Raw genomic sequence first — 18,431 nt, forward strand, 5'->3', positions numbered from 1 at the left:
CTGCCCCGGGATGCATCCGAGCAGATCCCGAAGCTGCGTCTCTGTCGTCTTTATTTACAGCGGCCCTGGGGAGCAGGAGCCAGAGCTCATTCGTGCTGCAGTGAGGGGCCACTAGGTTTTCTTCTGCTTGCGACCTGGGAGCAGGGGAAAGAGGGGGGTAGTCAGGGCCAGGACCCCCCACTCCGATTCCTGCCCCGGCAGGGGAGGCAGGGGACACTCACGGAGCTCGTTGTTGGTGGTGATGGCGATGGCGGCGCGGGCGCGGGGGCCTTGCTGCGTGAAGTGGTAGCCGAAGCGCACAACGGAGGGGCACTGCTCCAGCATGGTGGCCATCTCCATCTCCACCGTGTCGCCCAGCCGCTGGCACTGCGGGGCCGGGGTGAAACCAGGCACACCGGGAAGTTGGGGACCCCCCGTCCCCTCCCTGGGCCACCCATGGGTGCCCGTCCCTACCTGGTTGTCCACTTTGAGCTCACTCAGGGTGGTGTTGTGGTACATGGCCTTGATGATGCTCATCATGCCGGCACTGGTGATGAAGTTGGATTCGATGTTGAGGCTCTGCAGGGTCTTGTTCTCCATTAGCATCTCGGCCACGGCCTGCGTGTCACCTCAGGGTGTCACCTTGGGGTGTCACCCAGGGCTGGCACCCCCGCTCTGGCATGTCCTGGGCCACCAATGCCTCAGGTGATGGTGGAAAAGCCACCATCACGTGGGCTTGTGGGTGCCCAGGATGGAGCTGGGGGCAGGGGACCATGTCCCCTCCCTGTCTGGGGACGCGTGGGGACGTGGTGCCGGGACTCACGCTGGCCACGGGGTCATTGCTGCGGGTGGCTACCAGGCTGAGCTTCTTGACATGGGTGTTGGTTTTCATGGCCTCGCAGATGGCCTTCAGCGTGGAGACAGGAATGTCCTGCAGCAAGGGGACGTTGGGTGTCACCAAGGGGACAGGGACATCTCCATGGCAATGTTGGTGTCACCAAGGGGACGGGGATATCCCCACGGGGATGTTGGGCATCACCAAGGGGATGTGGGTCTCACCAAGGGGACAGGGACATCCCCACGGGGACGTTGGGCATCACCAAGGGGATGGGGACCAGCACCATGGGGATGTAAGTGGCACTGAGGGGATGGGGGATGTCACCAAGGGGACACGGGTGTCCCTGGATGAGGACCAGCACCCTGGAGCGCCCTGGAGCCGGTCCAAGATGGGGACAAACACCCCAGGGATGCCCAGAGACAGGGACCAACCCTGCAGGGACACCCAGGGACAGCGAGCAGCACCCTGAGACAGGGTGACCAAGCCTCATGGGGACACCACGGAGTGGGACCCATCACCCTGGCACCATCCTGGGCAGGGAGCAGCACCCAGGGATGCCCTGGGGACACTCTGGGGCCACAGCGATGCCCCTGTATGGTGACTAGAAACTTGGGGTGCCCTGGAGCCACCCTGGGATAGGGACCAGCCCTGTGGTGACACCCCAGGACTGGGACTAACACCCTGGGGACACCTTGGGGATGCTGCCACCATGTCCCTCACCTTGATGTTGTTGAGGTTGACGTCCTCCAGAGCCCCGTCGTTGGCCTGGATCTGCTGCAGCGTCTCCTCCACATTGGTGGGATTTGGGGGCTCATCCGGCACCGGCTTGTACTTGTCGGGCTTCACCACGCCTGGGGCACACGTGTGTGCACGGGGACACACGTGACTGCACACGGCACGGACGTGTGGAGACACGTGCGTTTGCACGCGTGTGGGGGGTCACCACGGGGAATCCCGGAGCCATTCTGGTCCCCAAATTCCCCCCCAAACAGCGCCATGGATGCTGTGTCCCCTGTCCCAGGGGGGCTCATCCCCATGCCCCTGTCCCCAGGGCACTCACTGTTGATGCCCTCCGTGTTGGTGATGGTCCCGCTGCAGATCGCATCGTAGTACTGCTTGTTGCTCATCAGCGTGTACATGCCCAGGATGGCTGTGGGACCGGGGGGGTCAGTGGGTCCCCCAGGACCTCCCCAGTCCCCTCGTGTCCCCCCAGGCGTGGCCGCAGCCCTGCCCAGGGTGGGCTAGGGGGCCTGGCGCATGGCTGGCAGCGGGGAGCAAGGGTGCGACCTGCTGTCCCCATGCAACATGTTTCCCTGCCATGCAATGCTGCGGTGCAGCTTGCTGCCCCCACGTGAAGCTGCTCTGGGACATGCTACCCCCATGCGAGGCTGTGGTGCAACAAGGCAGCCCCGCGTGAGGCTGCGGTGCGACGTGGCAGCCCTGTGCAATGTTGTGGCACGCTGTGGCGGCCCGGTGCGAGGCTGCGGTGCGACGTGGCAGCCCTGTGCAATGTTGTGGCACGCTGTGGCGGCCCGGTGCGAGGCTGCGGTGCGACGTGGCAGCCCTGTGCAATGTTGTGGCACGCTGTGGCGGCCCGGTGCGAGGCTGCGGTGCGACGTGGCAGCCCTGTGCAATGTTGTGGCACGCTGTGGCAGCCCGGTGTAAGGCTGCGGTGCGAGGCACAGCCCCGCGCAGGACCCACCAGCGATGTCGCACATCTCGGCCTCGGTGGCGTTGGCCAGCGCCTCCTCCAGCTCGGGCTCCAGCGTGATCTGCTCCTCCCGCGGGATCTCCCGTGTCAGGTTCTTGGGTACGAAGGGCTTCCCTGGGCGCAGGGAAGCGGGTCGCACCCTGCCCAGCCTCGCACCGGCTGGGTGACACCGGACACGGTGGCCCCAGGATGGGGCTGGCAGGGGTGCGTGGGGATGTGGCCACTGCCAGAGGGTGACCTGGCCCAGGGGTGGCTGTGCCTGGGGGTGACGTTGCCACCCGGTGACAGTCTGGGGGGGTTTGTGTGACCACGTTGTGGGGGTGATGTTCTCAGGGGGTGGCCATACGGGGGGTGACATTGCTAGTGGGTGGCTGTGCTGGAGGTGGCATCGCTGGGGGTCACATTGCAGGAGGTGGCCATATGGGGGGTGACATTGCCAGGGGGTGGCTATGCCCGGGGCTGGCGGGGACCCAGCTCGCCCAGGACACCCGAGCTGCTGGCGAGGACCGTTCTGCCAAGCTAAATATACCCAGTGCTGCGGGGCCCCATCCCCCTGCTCCCCGCTGTGGTCCCTGCCATGTCCCCCCCCAGGTCCCCACACCTTTCTTCTCGCCGGTGAAGGGCACCAGGTTGTCGCGCTCGCCGGCCTCCAGTGCCTGCTTCTCCAGGTGCTGCAGCAGGGCCTCCCGGTCCAGCGGCCCCGTCGGGCTCTTCTGCGTCTGGTCGCGCTGCCGCAGCCCCGCCGGCAGCAGCACGTTCTGGGGACCCGCCGTGTCACCCCTGGGGAACCCCGGCAGCCGGGTGGCACCCATCCCTCTCTCCACCCCCCCGGACCAGGACCCACCTCGGGGTCCATCTCCAGCAGCTCCGTGTCCAGCTGCTCCAGCTCCTCAGCCGACAGTTCCCGCAGGATCTTGTCCTCGTCAATGTCCCGGTACTTCTCCAGCTCCTGCCGGTAGGACGTCATGGCGGGGCGCTGGGGGGTGGCCTGGGGGGACAACAGGGGGGCTGAGCGGCCGGCAGGAGGCTCCTGGGGTGGGAGGATGCCCCGCACAGCAAGCGGAGCCCTCCCTGCCATGGTGATCCCCACCATGCCATGGCCTGCAGGGCCCCTTTGTGCCATGGGGTGGTATTGGGTTCCGGCAGGCTGTGGGGGACCCCAGGGTGGGGAGTCCAGGGGGGTTGTGGTTGGGGAGCTTTGGGGAAACTGAGTCATGCCTCTGAGGTGCTCCCCATGGCCAGGACCCAGCATCCCTCACCGTTTGCGGGGCAGGTCCTGGTTCAGCAGCTCCGGTGCCCCTCACTCTCCCCCAGCACCCCTTTGCCCCCCAACACGGGTCCCCACCTCCCTAGGGGGGCAGAGGGGGTGAATGCTAAGGACATGAGTCCCCCAACACTGGGGCTGGGTCCCTCCAGAGGAACTGGGTTGAGATTTCCCCCCCCCCGACACCTGGGTCCCCAGTGCTGGGGACACACACAAGCAGTGTCACCGGGAGGGACCAGACACCCCTGGGTGAGAGCCAGGGGGCTGTGGGCTGGGGGGATCCCTCAGAGCGGGGCCCCCCGACAGACCCAGGGTCCCCTGTGTCCATGTCCCTTGGGTGACGTGCCCCCCACCACCCCAGGGACCCCCACCCCGGGGCCCTACCTGGCTGCTCGCCGGGGTGGCAGAGCCTGCCTGGGTGCGAGCCCCGGTGCTGAGCCAAGGGCTCCGGCCGCGCAGGGCATGAGATCAGCATTTTATTCTGCGAGCCGGCAGCGGGGAGGGGCGAGATCACATATCCCCGGGCGTTATCGAGCCCTGCCAGCCCCGCGCCGGCTCCACCCCAGCGCCCCGGCATGGCAGGGGCACCCCGGGGGAGACGGGGGGGCCCTTGTGACCCAGTGGCTCCCCGTTACCCCTTGGGGTGCTCTGGCCAGGGGGGAGTGGGGAGGTGAGAAGCCACAGGGAGAGGCTGAACCTTGTGCTCAGGATCCCACAGAGAACCCCCAACCCCCATCACCCCCATGGGGACACTTCATGCCCCTTCACCCCAAGACCATCTGGGTGACATGGCTCCCACGTGCCCCCCAAGCCCCCAGAATCCCATTCTGGGGGGTGCATGGGACTGCTGTCATCAGGGCTCCCTTGGCAGCACAGCACTGGGAGCAGCAGCACTCGTAACGAGCCGCTTGTTTATTATAGGGTCTCTTGGAAAACAAGGGGTCGTACGCCCCCTCCGTTTACTGTAGGGCCTCCTGGTGTCGTGTTGAATGGAAATGAGAGTCCGCACCCTTGTTGTATGTAGGCTATTTGGATTTATTTCTTTTTATATATAAAAAAAAAAAAGGCAGGAAGGAGATAAATAGCGCAACGAACCGTCACCCATGGGAGTCGGAGCGAGGAGAGGCCTCGACCCGCAGCGGCCACGAGCCCCCTGTGGACCCCCGGTGTTCAGGTCGTGGGGACGCTCTGCTTGATGATGATCTTCTGGCGGGTGGGCCGGACGTTGGGGTCGGGGCCGGGGGGAGCGGCGGCCCCCAGGGTGGCGGAGGCGGTGGCGGCGCTGGGCAGCCCGTGTGCCGTGATGTATTTCTTGTAGGCCTCCCGGATGATTTTGAAGGCGCGGATGTTGGAGTAGGGGATGTCAGTGATGGGGTCACGGTAAACGGCCGGTTTGTGGGTGACGGGGCAGATCTCCCGCACCGGCAGCCGCGGTGGTTTTGCTTTGGGGAAAAAGCGCTCGAAGGTTTCGTCGTCGCTGAAAGAGATGAAGGTGCGGGAGCACTTCCCGGCGGAAGCCGGAGCCGGGGCTGGAGCTGCTTCGGCCTGCTGTGGGTCTTGGTCCAACCTGGAAGACCCACCATCAGCACCCAGGAGACCACCGGGGTGGGCAGAACTGCCAAATCTGCTTGAGCCGCCCCCCAGGACTGGAGTGTGGGACTTAGGGGAGCGCCAAGGCACTGCTCAAAACCCGCTTCTCCCTCACCACGATGGAACAGCGGGATCAGGAGTGGGAGCCAGGATCTGGCTGGGGGAAAAACCCACAGGGGCCACGTCAAGGTGACCCCAACCTACCCCTCCACGTCCACGTTCTCCTCCTTGCCCGGCTCCGGGACGAGGGGCATGGTGACAGACCAGTATCGGATAACGGGCCCCACGCATTTCCGCTTCTTCTGGACCTGCTTCTTCTTGTCAGCTTCCAGGCGCTCATAGTTTTCTGGGAAAGGAGAGACAAACCAAGGGGGAGGCTCAGTGCCTCACTAACACCCTCACCCTCTCTCCCTGTGCCGTTTTGGGGACCCCTGTGCCCCTTGGCATGGCGGCCGGCTCACCCAGGGAGCGGAGGTTGATCTCCTCCGTGATCTTGGCCTCCTCCAGCAGCTCCTCCTGCGTCAGAGGCCGGTCGTAGTTGGGGCCGCCCTTCTTGCGCTTGGACTGGACCTGCCGCTCCTGGATGCGCAGGAAGGTTTGGCGTGTGTGCTCCGTCGTTGACTGCCGCATGTGCTTCCGGCCTGCCGGCGGGAGGACGGGGCTGACTCGTGGGCGCCAGCCGGCCCGGCTCACCGGGAGCGCTCCCGGAGGGAGCCTGTGTCCCGCCTGTCCTGTCCCACACACACTCACTGTCTCCCACGTCATCCTGGAGCTCCAAGGGGATGGATTTCACCTCTCGTGGCTTCTGGGAGCTGCCGCTGGGGATCTCCGTCTTCTTGGGGCGAAGGCTTTTGAGGGGCTCCTATGGGATGGGGCAGAGGATGTGAGGAGGGAGAAAAACTGCCCCAGGCCACGGCTTTGGCTTTGCTTAAACCTGGCTTTTCCCTAACGGGGAGCCCGTTCCTCTGCCTGCGGAGCAGGGAAGGGGACCCTGGGTACCCCAGCCTGGTCCCCGCCACCCGCACCCGGTAGGCCTTGGTGACGACGCGGCGGCGGCGCTTGGGCTCGCTCTCGTCCTGGTCGCTGCCGGGTTCCTCGCCCTCGTCGATGTCGAAGTCTGAGTCCACCTCGTCGTCGCTGTCCGACTGGTCGCCCCTGTACTCGTCATCGCCCGACTCCTGCGGGGACAGAGGGGGCTGCGTCACCCCCCGGGGCTCCCCGCGCCGCAGCCCCCAGCGCCCTACTGCCCCACGGCCCGGGGGCCTCGTCGCCACGGGGCGGGGGCGGCTGCTCTGAGCCATTACACACCTGGTTAATTAGACAGGACCCCTCCCCCGTCTCCGCTGCTCCTCCCCCGGCCGCACCTGCTGTCCTGCAGCCCCTCCCCGGGCCTCCCCCCGGGACCCCTGGTGACCCCCATCTCTCCCACCTCCCCGGGTGTCCCCACTCACTCCCCCTCGGGGCTCCCCCAGACACCCTCCACGGCCCCCGAGCCCCTCAGAGCACCGGGACACCCCCGGTCCCGTCCGCCCCAGGGCCCCCGAGATCCCTCGGGTCCCCCATCTCCAAGGCTTCACCCCGCCGCCGCGGGCCCGCGGCGGTCACGCACCTCGGTGAAGCCGCCGTAGGTGGTCTGGTAGAACTCATCCTCCTCCTCGGCCTCCAGCAGCCCTGACAGCCGGTTACCGGCCGTGCGCCGCGGGGCGCGGCCCTCCGCCAGGCTCATCGCGCCGCCGCCGCGCTCGGCGCTCGGCTGCGCGTCCTGACCGGCCCGCCGCCGCGCCGCCAGGCAGGGCAGAGCGAGCGCCGAGCAGCCGATGGCGGCGGGCGCCCCCTCGCGGGCCAGAGGAGACGCTGCAGGTTCCTGGGGGAGGCGATCGGGGCTCCGCTATGGGGTACGGGGGGGGATGGGGGGGGCAACCCGGGGGTGCGTCACCGCGGCGCTCTCAGCTACGCGTGACGCCGTAGAGGAGCGGGGCCGGCTAGGCGCCAGCGTGACGTCAAGGGAGCACACCCCCCTCCAATACCTATCCGCCCGCCCCCGGGCCCTGCCCCACCTCGGTACGGCCACGTCGCACCCCCGGGGAGCGAATATGGAAAATGACGTCACCACGTGACGCTATGACAACGCCTGCCGTGACGTCCCACGCGCCACGTGCCCCCGGCGTTGTTTTGGTCTCGCTTGGCCCGTCACGTGACCGCCCTGACGGTTCCCCTCCCGCCCCGAGTGGTCTCGTCCGCGGGGGCGAATCCAAGTGTGTGTGAGGTGGGGGCCCTGGACTGCGCATGCGCCCTGCGGGCCGGGGCCGCGTGCTTGTCCCCCCGCCGGTGGCCGGGTGGTGCGGTCCTGAGGGGCGGGGCTTAGCGGGGCGGGGGCGGAGCCAAGCGGGGAGGGGCGCGGGCGCCGCGCGCGAGCCGGCGGCCGCCGCAGGAGGAGGGAGGGATCGCTCCAAGATGGCGGCGGCGGGGCCCGAGTCGGGGGGCAGCAGTGGGAGCAGCGGCGGCCTGGCGGGTACGGGGCTGGGCCCGGCGCCGGCGGGGGTCCGGGGCTCCGGGGTCCAGGGGCTGCCCTGTGGGGCTGAGGGGGGGGTCCTTTTGGGGGTGTGCGCGTAGTGCTGAGGGGGGCTCTGGGGGGTGCGAGGCTGAGGGGGGGGCCCTCTGGGGCTTGAGGGGAGGGCACTGTGGGGCTGAGGGGGGGGCTGGGGGGGTGTCTGTAGTGGTGAGGGGGCCTGAGGTGGGGCTCTGGAGGGGTGAGCGGCGTGGGGTGCGTGGGGCTGAGGAGGGACCTTTGTGGGGGGACTCGGAGCCCCGGGGGTTGTGGGGGAGCGGGGGGGTGCGTGGGAGGCCGGGGGGTGCGTGGGGCTGGGCGCGTGCGGGAGGGGACTCGGAGCCTCGGCCGGGCCCCGCGTGGGGTGAGGGGATGGGCAAAGCCGTGGGCCGAGGCCGGGCTCTCGGGGTGGGCCGCGGGTGGGCGCGGGAGGTCGGTTCGGTGCCGTGGGGGGGGCCACAACGACGAGGCTGAGCTCTCCGGAGGGCGTGTGGGAGTCAGCGCTGGGGGGTTATGGGCGAGACTCGAGTGGGATGGGCTTCACGGAGCCCGGCGGGCTCCCCGGGGCGGGCTGGGGCTGAGCGTTCGCTGGGGGCGGTGGGTGTAGGGCTGACCTTTTCCTGGGTGGGGGAGGCTGTGGGTGCGTGGGGAGGATCCTCCGGGCACAAATGGGGTCCCGGGGCCCTTGAAAAACCCCTATAAAAAGGGTAGATGGAAGGGGCAGAGGGTCCTGGGGAGGGGGGACTGGGTTAGGTTAGAAGGGGTGCTGCGATGGGGTGGGGGCAAAGGGGTGGGTGCCTGGGCAAACTTGACTTGCTGTTCCCTTGTATTTCTAGGGCCTGAGACATGCTTAGGCTGCCTGCCTTGGGGGGTGGCAATGGGTCCCGGGACCCCGGACTCAGCTGCTGGGGTGCAGAGGGGTGGGGGGAGCTGAAATATCTTCTTTTGGGCAGGACTGTGCTGGGGAAGGGGGAGGATAGCACCTCCTTGGCGGAGGCACCCTCTTCTCTGCTGCATCTAGTGTTGGGCAAGGCGAAGGTAGCTCGTCAAAGCCATTTGGCACCTGTGGGAGGCAAGATAGTGTGGGAACGTAAACATCTTCTGGTTAGATTTGTTTTGATGACCAGAACCGGAGCTGGTAAGAGTCAGGGGAAAGGTCTCAAAGTCCTCTGATGGCTGAGAGTTTCTCTCGCTCTGCTGGTTTAAAATGCGAGCTGAACCAGAAATACGCAGGGTTGGAACGGGGCACTGTCCTCATCCCTGTGGAGGGGTAGTAACGAGGGGTGGAAACCTCGTCTGGGATAAAACAGGGTGCTTTTGGTTATTAAACCTGTGACTCTGCCTCGTCCCAGTGCTTCACAGGTCTGGCAGCGTTCCTGGGGGAGTTGAGAGCCATATTCTTTCCACAGGCCCCAAACCAGCTTCTTCATGCTGGTTTGTGGCCAGAAACCAAAATGACTTTCTCAAAGCTCTGAAATTTGCATTTGGCAAGATCCAGCCACCCTTCCTGAGCTTCTCTGGTAGAGAGTGGCCAGGTTTTTTATTTATTATAATGCAGTATGCTGAAACTTCCTGGTCAGTGTGACAGTACTTGTCACCCAAGTCACAGCAGGGAAAGAAGAAACCCACGGGAAGACTTGTGGCTGAACCTCGACTTCTTTTGGTGCTCTTGGAGTGCTGGTGCTTTGCACCATAAGCCCCACTGCCTGCTACCCCACTTTTCTGGAAGTATTTAGGGCCAGATTGCTGTGCACCGCCATAAAATTGCTTTTGCTGCAGCGTTGATGAACTGTCACTCAGCAGGGATGTCCACGTGCTCGATTTTCTGGCTTCTTAGCTGCGTCCTTTGGGCAGTTTTGAAGACAGGCATCCAACGTACCCGCCTTGTCTTTGCTCACTGTGTGAGCAGGCGTGGGGGAAGTTGTACCTGTCGGTCCGATAAAGCCAGTTTTGTGAGGAATAAGAAGAGGGCTTTGGTTGTGGCGGCTGTGGTGCCTCAGCATGGGGCTGAGTGTCCGGGGGCAAGACCCCTGGGTCGTCTTCTTTTCCTTGGGGGCTTCCTTTGAGATCTTGATCTCCCATGCTTGCCTGTCTTCTGAGCTGGGAAGGAGGAGCCGCCTTCAGAAAGCTTGAAGGGTTTCGAGAGCATTACTTATGAGAAAATATGCAAGTAAATCTCTTCTCCCTTCCTGGTGGAATAATTGCCATTGTTCGCTTCTCCGGTTAGCGGGGTGTTAGCTAGAGCGCGTTTCCCACAGGATTTGAATTCTGGTTGTGACAGAGCCTCCGCCGCGTGACGTGTGCGATACGTGACATACGCTCACCTCGGCTGATCCCTGACGGCACAGGCTTTAAACCTCGGATTTCAGCCCCACCTCCAGGACAATCGGGCCTCCCTGGGTGGTCACTCTCTGCCCTGGGCAGTGTTTGGGCTTTGGGTAGGACCTGGTTCCTCTGTAGCTTCTGGGGAGGATGGGTAGAGCTGGACATGAGAGCTGTGAGGTGAGGGGAGCAATCCTGAAACGGGTGCTGGAAGGGCTCAGCTGCCACGCGTTGGGCGATGTGGCTGCAGAGGAGCTGCCTGCACCGGGGTCCCGAGGTGCCTGTCCCCCTCCCGAGGTGCCTGTCCCCCTCCCGAGATGCCTGCAGTGCCCGTGTTTATCGTCCTGCCAGGAGGAGGCGTTTGCTGGCCTTGCCGGGTGCGCTTTCCCTGGTGTAATAACGAGGCACCAAGCAAACCCTGGGTCAGAGCCGGAACTGGGGCTTTTGTTTTCACCCTGGGCAGAGGCCGGGAGGGCAGCAGGATCGATTTTGGCTGGACTGTGGCAACGAATGGCTTCAGCTTTGAATATCTGATGGCTGCAGCTGTGCCTTGCTTACTTTGCAACCCCTTCGGATGCCGGAGGAGCAGCTCTGCAGAAGGCAGGGGGGCAAAAGGAGGCTGGTTGTTGTTTCAAACACGAGGTTTTTCTTTGCTCTGTGGTAAACCCGAAATCACCTCAAGCCCTACCATAGCTTTTCAGGGCACTGTCGCCCCCAGTGGCCCATGGTGCCGTTTGCCCCGGGGGGCTGTTACCCTATTACTGGCATCATCCAGCATAGATAAAGGACGTGGATGATTTTGAAACCCTTCCCGGGCCGGCAGGCAGCAGTTCCCCCTCTTCCTGCCTCAATGTGTATTTAACTCTCTGGGGAAACACCCAAAGAGGTTTTCTCATTTTGCTGCTTTTGCTTTGAAGCAGCAACTGCCAAAAGGTGCTAATGTGGGATTTCAGTTGTTTGGTCCTTTGTGTCTTGGGTGCCATGGCTGCTTTATAATTATGGGTCCGTGTGAGTCGAGAGTTCATTGTCACCCTGGCTTCAGGCCCCTCCCTGGAGTCCACAGACAAAAGAGTTGCTCTCAAAATGGCTCAGTTGCTTCTGCGGACAGGAAAATCATCCTGACACACCTACAGTGAGCTGAGAACAGGGTCCTGAACTGCCAAGGGCTTAATGTAGGTGTAAAACACCCTGAAAACACCCCTCCACCCCCCACCCCTCCAAGTTCCTGCAAGCGGGACAAAGCTTTCTTGGTCCCACCTAGCCGAGGTGGAGCGTGGAGGGGGGAAGATGAGTTTATTAAATAGAGACATCTGAATGGCTTATCATACTCAAGCTTAAAATAGAGCTGTCAAATGACTACAAGTCCTGTCTCTGTTATAAAAATCTCTCTTCCCAACCATCAGCTGTGAAAGCTCTGTGGGTGTCACAGGTTGGTATCGTCAGCCAGGTCCTCTTGCCCAAAATCTCGCCATCCCTTTTGGTGCCGTGGGAGTCGTGCTTGTGTGTGATGCCCACTCTGGTGCAGGGCAAAGCTCCTTCTCTTTAAGATGGAGACAAAAGATTACTGTTGAAAGAACAAAGGTAGGAGCCAGCTTGTCTAAATAAATGATAGATTTGTCTGTCGGAGGGAAGCTCGTCTGGCAAAGTGGTAGCTAGAAAGTGAGTGAGAATTTTGTGGTTTTGGGGGGACACCGATGACCCGGAGTACCATTTCCTGAATTATAACTGATTTTCCCTTTGGAAAGTAAAAAAGCGGCTCCTCCCTCCCTCTGGCCCCACTGTGCATTGGTGAAAGGGGCTCGGTGTTTTATTTCTCCTCCATGCCACCCCACGTTAGCCCTGCAGTGTTGAAAAGCCCTTTTTTCTTTTTCTGGAGACAGAGGTGAATTAATGCTGCCTGTGCTGCTTCCCTCTGCTCACCCAGAGCTTCTTTCTCCAGGATCAGGGCTTCATTTCCCCCCAAATGAGGTATTGTAATCGTTCTTGCCCTTTCTTGATTACTATGTAATAGTGGTGATTAAATGTATTATCTCACTGCATCCCTGCGGACTCTCCCTTGTTTAAAAAGCAGAGCACTCCCAGGGCAGAAAGATACCTTACATCTGACCTAAATCTTACTCTTCTGGGAATGGATTGTTTATCTTCCCCCAAATTAAGAAGGTGGTGCAGCAGGCAGGATGCTGATTCTGGTTTCCCTGGTGCCAGCTCCCTCTGGGGTTGGTTTTGAGCAAGGCCTGTAGTCGCTCAGCTGGAATAGGGGCTGTTGACACGCTCCCTTCCCGGGGCTTGGTGAAGGTTGCAGAGCAGGCTGCAAAAGGAATGCTTGGAACATTTATTGTTAGGATTCATATCCCCAGAGTAGCTCCCAGTAGCTGTGAAGCTGGGCTTCAAATACATCGGCTCCCTGGAAAACCCGGTGCCTTTGTGTTTCTTGAATAGGTGTTGCTGTCTGGGAGCGGGGATCGGCTTAAATATTAAATCATGGCAGTGTTTAGGTGGAAAGCAGGAGTAATGCAGAGCTGTAAAATCAGTGGTCATCGGCCAATGGTAGGATTAATATTCAAATGTCAGAACCTTGTGCAAAGCTGATGTGGGGAAGGAGGGTCTCCCCAGCTTTTCTACTGGTTACAGGGGCAGGAGTTCCCATCAAATATTCCAGAAAGCCGTCTTATCCAAAATGCCTTCAGCAGGAATGAGTCTGCCCCCTCTTCTGCTGGGAAACTTGAGATAACCTCATTCCTCCTCCTCCCAGGATAGTTTTGCTGTGAGCCATACGGAAAAGCAATAACAGGAGTACTCGCCGGCCGGCGTCTTGCCCGGCTGCATTAGCCCTTGCTCGTATGTGCCTCATTTCCAGCCTCTTCCCTGAAGCTGAAGGTAGTTTTGCTGAGCCTCTGCACTGATTTATTTTCTTTTAATAGTGATTTTTGCAGTTCCCTGGTGCTCTTTGACTCCCAAGCAGTTCAATAACAAGGACCAAAGAGCTTGCATGTCCGCTGTACCTCAGAGTTGGTATTTCTGGGAGAGGAGGAGGGCATGGCTCTGGCCAAAGGGCTGGTCTTGGGAGAGGGATGGTGGCGGAAGAAATACGGCCAGGAGTCAGGAGCAGATGCTGGAAACTTCTCCCTCACTGTCCTTTTTGTTTCCACCTTTTAGTCCTACCATCTGCCTACTGGTCCGTGGGCCGCCTCCATCCTCTGCTGCTGAAGGCGTCATGAATCTGAGTCTCAATTTATTTGACTCGGAGTTTTTTTAAATTTATTTCAAATGTTTTTCAGTGGAGAGAGTAACTTGTCAGTCAAGATGTATTCATGTTTCCATGCGCATTTAGACAGGGTTTCGTTTGTCAGTGCTCTTGTGACCACTGATCTTTGGTCAAGGTCTGCTGTGCTGATGAGAGACAAAGGGAAGCGGGTTTCTTCCCAGCCCTGGTGAGTTGTATTGGTTTTGGATTGGAGCTCCCAAATAACTAGTTGCTGTGAAGCACTCCTCTTCCTGGAATTGCTGGGATAAGCCCCAGACGGTGGATCCAGAGTTTCAGCAAGGTTAGCGCTCGTCTGCCGATGTGAGCGCTGAGCCGTGCTCACCGAACCCCAGGTGATGGAGGTGGAAATGCCATCCTCTTTGGTACGTTCTCTTCTCCTCACCTTTGGTGAGTGCCTCTTCTGCTCACCTCTGCAGAAGGCGGAGGAGTTGCTTGGTTTGGTTTAGTGTTTGGTTTTTTTTTTTAATTGATTTCTAGATGTCACGCCTGGCCTTAGCTCTCTTCTGGGCACTTAGAAAATGCTTGTGCAAGGAAACCTGTTCTTAAATCTGCCCCTGGCATCTTGGATTAAAAAATCACTTTATTTCCCCGTGGCTAGGTACGCTGCCCTCCTGACAAAGCACTTGGCAGTTTGCTGGTGAGGAGAGATTGAGGAAGGGTTTACTGTTTCTGCAAAGCAGCGAGAAGTGTCTAGATAACGTTACAGAGATTGCTTCTCCTCTATCTTTCCCTGGGCCTTTTCCCAGCACGTCACCCGCTTGCCGGCGCGGACATGTCAGCGGTATCCAGTGACTTTCAGGAGTGTCCCATCCTGCCGTCAGCGTGGCTCGCCGCGCGGCACGCCATACCAGCCATCAACAGGCTCGTAAAACAAATGTAGGGGTGAGGGAGGAAGATGTGCTAATCCAGGGCAGTAAAACCAGTCACGTGTCCATCAGCTGCCGACGGCTAACGGTGGTGGGAAGGATGACCCTGAGCAGGAATCTACAGCGTGCGAGAGCTCTTTATTGAGAAACTGGATTCACGATCTCTCTTACGGCAGCTTTGCCGTTGGTTTAACGTCCTTAACACAATTTATCGGAACAGGTCTATTGATGCAGAGAATTTCAAAATTATTACTCACTGCTTGGCCTTCAGGCCAAGATCAAGTGTTTTTAAGTGTTTTATCTTCCTCTGGAGGGCTGTGTTCTGCGCTGGCAGGGGCAGGCAGCGTGATCTCATGGGTTTTCTTCCATCTCCAGCTGATTAAGAGCGTTGGCTTTGATGCTTGGTTCAGGCCAGACTTCTACAGCTTTCCATAAGAGCTTCCTGAGAGAAGCAAATGAAATATTTAGTCTCTTCCAAAGCCATGGAAGAGGTTTTTATTGTGTGTGACTAAGGTACCTTGCTCAGAAGTGTTTTGCTTACGAGGTTTGGGCCTTGTTTTTTCTTAACTGGTGGAAATAGGATTTCTTTTTGTGTTCCTTTAACTTTCTTGGGGAAAACATATCTTTTTTTTTTTTTTTGAGTAGCTGAAGTACCAGTTCACCACAACAACTGCATAACCTTTTTGTTTTCCCTCGTATAGATTTCAGCTTTTTGTGCTGCTCGGTGATGTCCTTTCGAAGAGGTAGATGTATTGCATATATGTGCTTAAAAAAATAAAGCATGGTTTCTTCCTCTCCAGTAACCAGCAGCAAAATGCCATATTACGTAACTGTCTTGGCTTTTGAGGATTGACAAAATGTGTTGGGTTTTTTTTTCCCCTAAATAAGCTGCTACCGCTCTCAACAAAAGCTGCTGTTTTATTGAAGTGTGTTGTGTAAGCGCTCTCCTGACATCTAAACAGCTCTCCGCATCCCTGTGTGCACCAGCAGGATTGTTCCAGCGGGGCTTTTCTGCTTTGGTTTCTGCCTGGTTTGCACTTTGAAGAAAAGAAATCTCGCCGCCATTCCCATTTGCGGCCGTGGCCTTGGACTGGGGGGGGACACTGATGCCGACAGACCTTTTTCGGGGGGATTTGCAGGCAGAGAAAAAAAATGCGTTGGGGGATTTCTGTGCAGACGGCGACTTGGATGTGTCCATGGGGGCTCCAACGTACTACATGCTCTCCAGGTAGCGTTTGGGTCTAAGGCTTGGTCTCGTGACCGACTTCTGTGTGCGCAGAAGTGCTCTTATTGATGGTGTCACCCCCTGTGGGCAGAGTCCAGGTGAGGAAGGAGAATGTTCCTGTTGTTGAGCATTAAGAGGACCTTGTCTGGGGAAAACCCAGCTGCCCGACTCGCCCTGGCCGCTTGCTTGGCTGAGACAAAGCCAGCAGCGGGAGCGGGGAGGGAGGGCAGTGCATGCTGGTGTGATGTGTCCTGGCGCTCCGCTCGCCCTGCCTACACGCTGGAGAGTTGAGCTTGATGATGTGTTTGGGTGTGCTAATGTTTTCACTTTTTATTTTCGTCTAAAACATGAGGCGCAGCTAAAATCTGTCTGGAGCAGCTCTATTTAAAAATAGAGCAAAGCGGGTGTTTGTCCTGGCTGTACCAAATCAGCATGCTCGTTTGCTAGACGTGCGAGGGTCTGACCCGAATGCTTGTTATGTGCTCCTTCCAGGGAAATGTTTGTCCGAACCATTTGTCCAGGTGCCATTGCTGTGACTTTTTAAGCTTTTTTTTTTTTTTCCCCCCCTAGCATTTATTTTGCAGTTGGTAAGAGTACACTATCTGATGTTGGCTGAAAATAATCCCGGACAGCTAAGGCTGGCGGATGGCAGACAGCTATTTATTTAGATTGATTCAGCTTCCAGTAAACAGCTCTGAGGAATGCTCTGAAATCACCCGTTAGGGATTGCTCCCAGAATCACAAAAGAAAGAAAAAAAGAAAAAGGAAACTTTTTGGGACAACATGAATTCATTTTTGGACAGGATTTTCTAACCCTGATCTCTTTCCCGTGGCCAGAATTAACTGTTTAGGTGTCTCAAGCTGTTTTTTTAGTTGTCAATCTGGGTCAGAATTATGACTGATGAATTCCTTCAGTTTAAAGGTGTTTAAACAGATCCAGAAATAGCAGCTTTCTTTGAAATTATTTCATTTTGTTACGTTTGTGCCATTGAATTTAATACCTTCGCTTCTCCAAGCAGTGTGTGGGGAAAAAAACTGCCTTTACATAGCAGTAAGAAGAGGTAGAAATAACTGAAACGTTTTTGTATGGGAATGTCTGAGTTTTGTTCTCTGACCTCAGCCAGTAACGCTTTTGGTAATTGAGAGAGCTCCTACAACAGACCAGTACGTAGCTTCAGTCCGGCCTTGGGGCTGAGCAGGCCTCGTCAGCTGCATGTTCATCCTTGCACTCAGACGAGAATAAGTGCTTTTTATCATGGTCAAACAGGAATTACCTATTTCCCAATCAGCAACAAACTCGTTTGGAAACTAGCGGGAGGGAGGGGGAGCTTCCTGCCACGGAAACTGGGTGTGCTGGGACCAGAGCGATGCGGCGACCGCACCAATGCTCTGACCGCATGCTGTGGCTTTCCCTTCTTGACTCACCCTTTTTGTAACCGTCCTGACTGGGAGGTTCGTCGCTGTCGCTTCCCAAATCACTACATGAAAGGACGAATTGAGACACCGTGGCCTTGGGTCAGTGGGGGTAGAGGGGAAGGTGAAGCCGATGCTCTGGTCTGTGCAGAGATGCTGTACGTCTTCCTTAAAAATCATGCTGATGCCTCTAAGATCAAGATATCCTGTGGTATCACTGGGGACGAACCAGATGCGCTTTGGGATGCTAGCTCTTCCAGCCAAGGCTTGTATTTTCTCACCTTTAATGTTTGTGTGTGATTAAGGCAGCACAGAGATGATTTGCTGCTGGGTCCTCTGGCGAGAGAGCTCCAGCTGAATCCTAGTGGAATATGGTTTTGCGCGGATGGTGAAATATTAACACAGACAATCTCCAAGGTGATGAGGCTGGAGGCGCTGCTTAGGATTGCTTAAATCATGGGACTTTTAGAGGTTTTGATTTACGTAATTAGATACTTGCTTAAAAAAAGTTTAATTGCTATTGAACAGGTGTTATATTGTGATGCCTGGGATGTTTCCTCCATCCCTGTGTCCTGATGGATCCTGGCAAGTTCAAAAGCCTTGTGGCAAGGGGATAAAGCTCCTTGAGCCGAGCTTTACTGGTTTCACGATAACACACTAAGTCACAGAAGCTTCCTTCTAGCCAGAGGTGCTCTCTCTTCCCCTCGCTACCAGCCCAGAATTGGGAAGGGATGTGAGAGTGTCTTGTCTTAAAGGTCTTTTCCAACCTAAATGATTCTGTGGTTCTATTGGTGTTGTGGAACTTGGGGACGAGGATTAGTGGGACTCGGCAGCGTTAGGTTTATGGTTGGACTTGATGATCTTAAAGGTCTTTTCCAACCTAAGCGATTCTGAGAGGTGAAGTGGGGTGGCCGGCCCCAAGGAGCCCCAGGTGTGCGGGGAGGAGGAGAGCCAGCTGTGAGAAACTTCAAACGCAAAAACTGAGCTTGTCAGGACAAACCTTCTCGCCTTTAAAGGGGGATGAGAGAGGGTGGAAGGCGGTTGGAGTTCTGTGCTTGCTTTGTGTAGCGAAAAGTGCTTGTCACAGTTTTTGTTTTCGCGTTTTCTTGTTTAATATGTATTGAAATGAGAACTTTGATCATTCGATAAGGGGATCAGAAGGCTGCTGGATTTTGCTGTTGAGTACCTGTGTTCCTTCTGCTGAAATGCAGTTTCTGTAGAGCTGTAGTGCTTGCTGAAATCACAGCGAGAGGCTGTAACAGGCGAGCAGAAGGGGCTCCTCCGCTGAGCGAGTGGTGGGTGGACCCAGAACCACTGCAAGGATTTTATGTTGTAATGCATAATCTGGTAAAACAATTACTGGATGTTGGGGGAAGCAACCCTGTGCTTGCTCCGTGGTACGACGGGGGT

The 18,431-nt window shown here is 58.2% G+C and overlaps 2 protein-coding genes across 3 annotated transcripts; both read right to left on the reverse strand.

Annotated features, from left to right (window-relative positions):
• Positions 1-34: 34 nt before the first annotated feature.
• On the reverse strand, positions 35-4,282 carry TMOD4 (tropomodulin 4). The gene is made up of 10 exons (XM_075074952.1): positions 4,177-4,282; positions 3,373-3,516; positions 3,130-3,286; positions 2,520-2,642; positions 1,878-1,967; positions 1,538-1,668; positions 803-910; positions 454-597; positions 222-366; positions 35-134 (listed from the first exon to the last, which is right to left on the reverse strand). Exons 2-10 carry the CDS (start codon positions 3,493-3,495, stop codon positions 112-114), a joined length of 1,044 nt encoding a protein of 347 aa, XP_074931053.1. The 5' UTR covers positions 3,496-3,516; positions 4,177-4,282; the 3' UTR covers positions 35-111.
• Positions 4,283-4,814: 532 nt separating this feature from the next.
• Positions 4,815-7,204, reverse strand: VPS72 (vacuolar protein sorting 72 homolog). 2 transcript variants are annotated; one of them, XM_075074950.1, is made up of 6 exons: positions 6,992-7,204; positions 6,408-6,560; positions 6,127-6,244; positions 5,844-6,023; positions 5,587-5,728; positions 4,815-5,359 (listed from the first exon to the last, which is right to left on the reverse strand). In XM_075074950.1, exons 1-6 carry the CDS (start codon positions 7,106-7,108, stop codon positions 4,963-4,965), a joined length of 1,107 nt encoding a protein of 368 aa, XP_074931051.1. In that variant the 5' UTR covers positions 7,109-7,204; the 3' UTR covers positions 4,815-4,962. The 2 variants fall into 2 exon arrangements, with proteins under 2 accessions (XP_074931051.1, XP_074931052.1); XM_075074951.1 differs by having other exon boundaries at positions 6,133-6,244; positions 6,992-7,200.
• Positions 7,205-18,431: the final 11,227 nt, after the last annotated feature.

Source organism: Phalacrocorax aristotelis, chromosome 25 (assembly GCF_949628215.1).
Source record: "Phalacrocorax aristotelis chromosome 25, bGulAri2.1, whole genome shotgun sequence".
Taxonomy (NCBI): domain Eukaryota; kingdom Metazoa; phylum Chordata; class Aves; order Suliformes; family Phalacrocoracidae; genus Phalacrocorax; species Phalacrocorax aristotelis.

Coding starts and splice junctions, on each gene's coding strand:
- TMOD4 (XM_075074952.1), bottom strand. CDS start 3,495: ATGACGTCCTACCGGCAGGAGCTGGAGAAGTACCGGGACATTGACGAG. Junction 1,669..1,877: donor CAACACGGAGGGCATCAACA/GTGAGTGCCCTG, acceptor CGTGTGCCCCAG/GCGTGGTGAAGCCCGACAAG. Junction 367..453: donor AGCTCAAAGTGGACAACCAG/GTAGGGACGGGC, acceptor CCGGCCCCGCAG/TGCCAGCGGCTGGGCGACAC.
- VPS72 (XM_075074950.1), bottom strand. CDS start 7,108: ATGAGCCTGGCGGAGGGCCGCGCCCCGCGGCGCACGGCCGGTAACCGG. Junction 6,245..6,407: donor TCGTCACCAAGGCCTACCGG/GTGCGGGTGGCG, acceptor CCCATCCCATAG/GAGCCCCTCAAAAGCCTTCG. Junction 5,360..5,586: donor GAGAACGTGGACGTGGAGGG/GTAGGTTGGGGT, acceptor TGGGTCTTCCAG/GTTGGACCAAGACCCACAGC.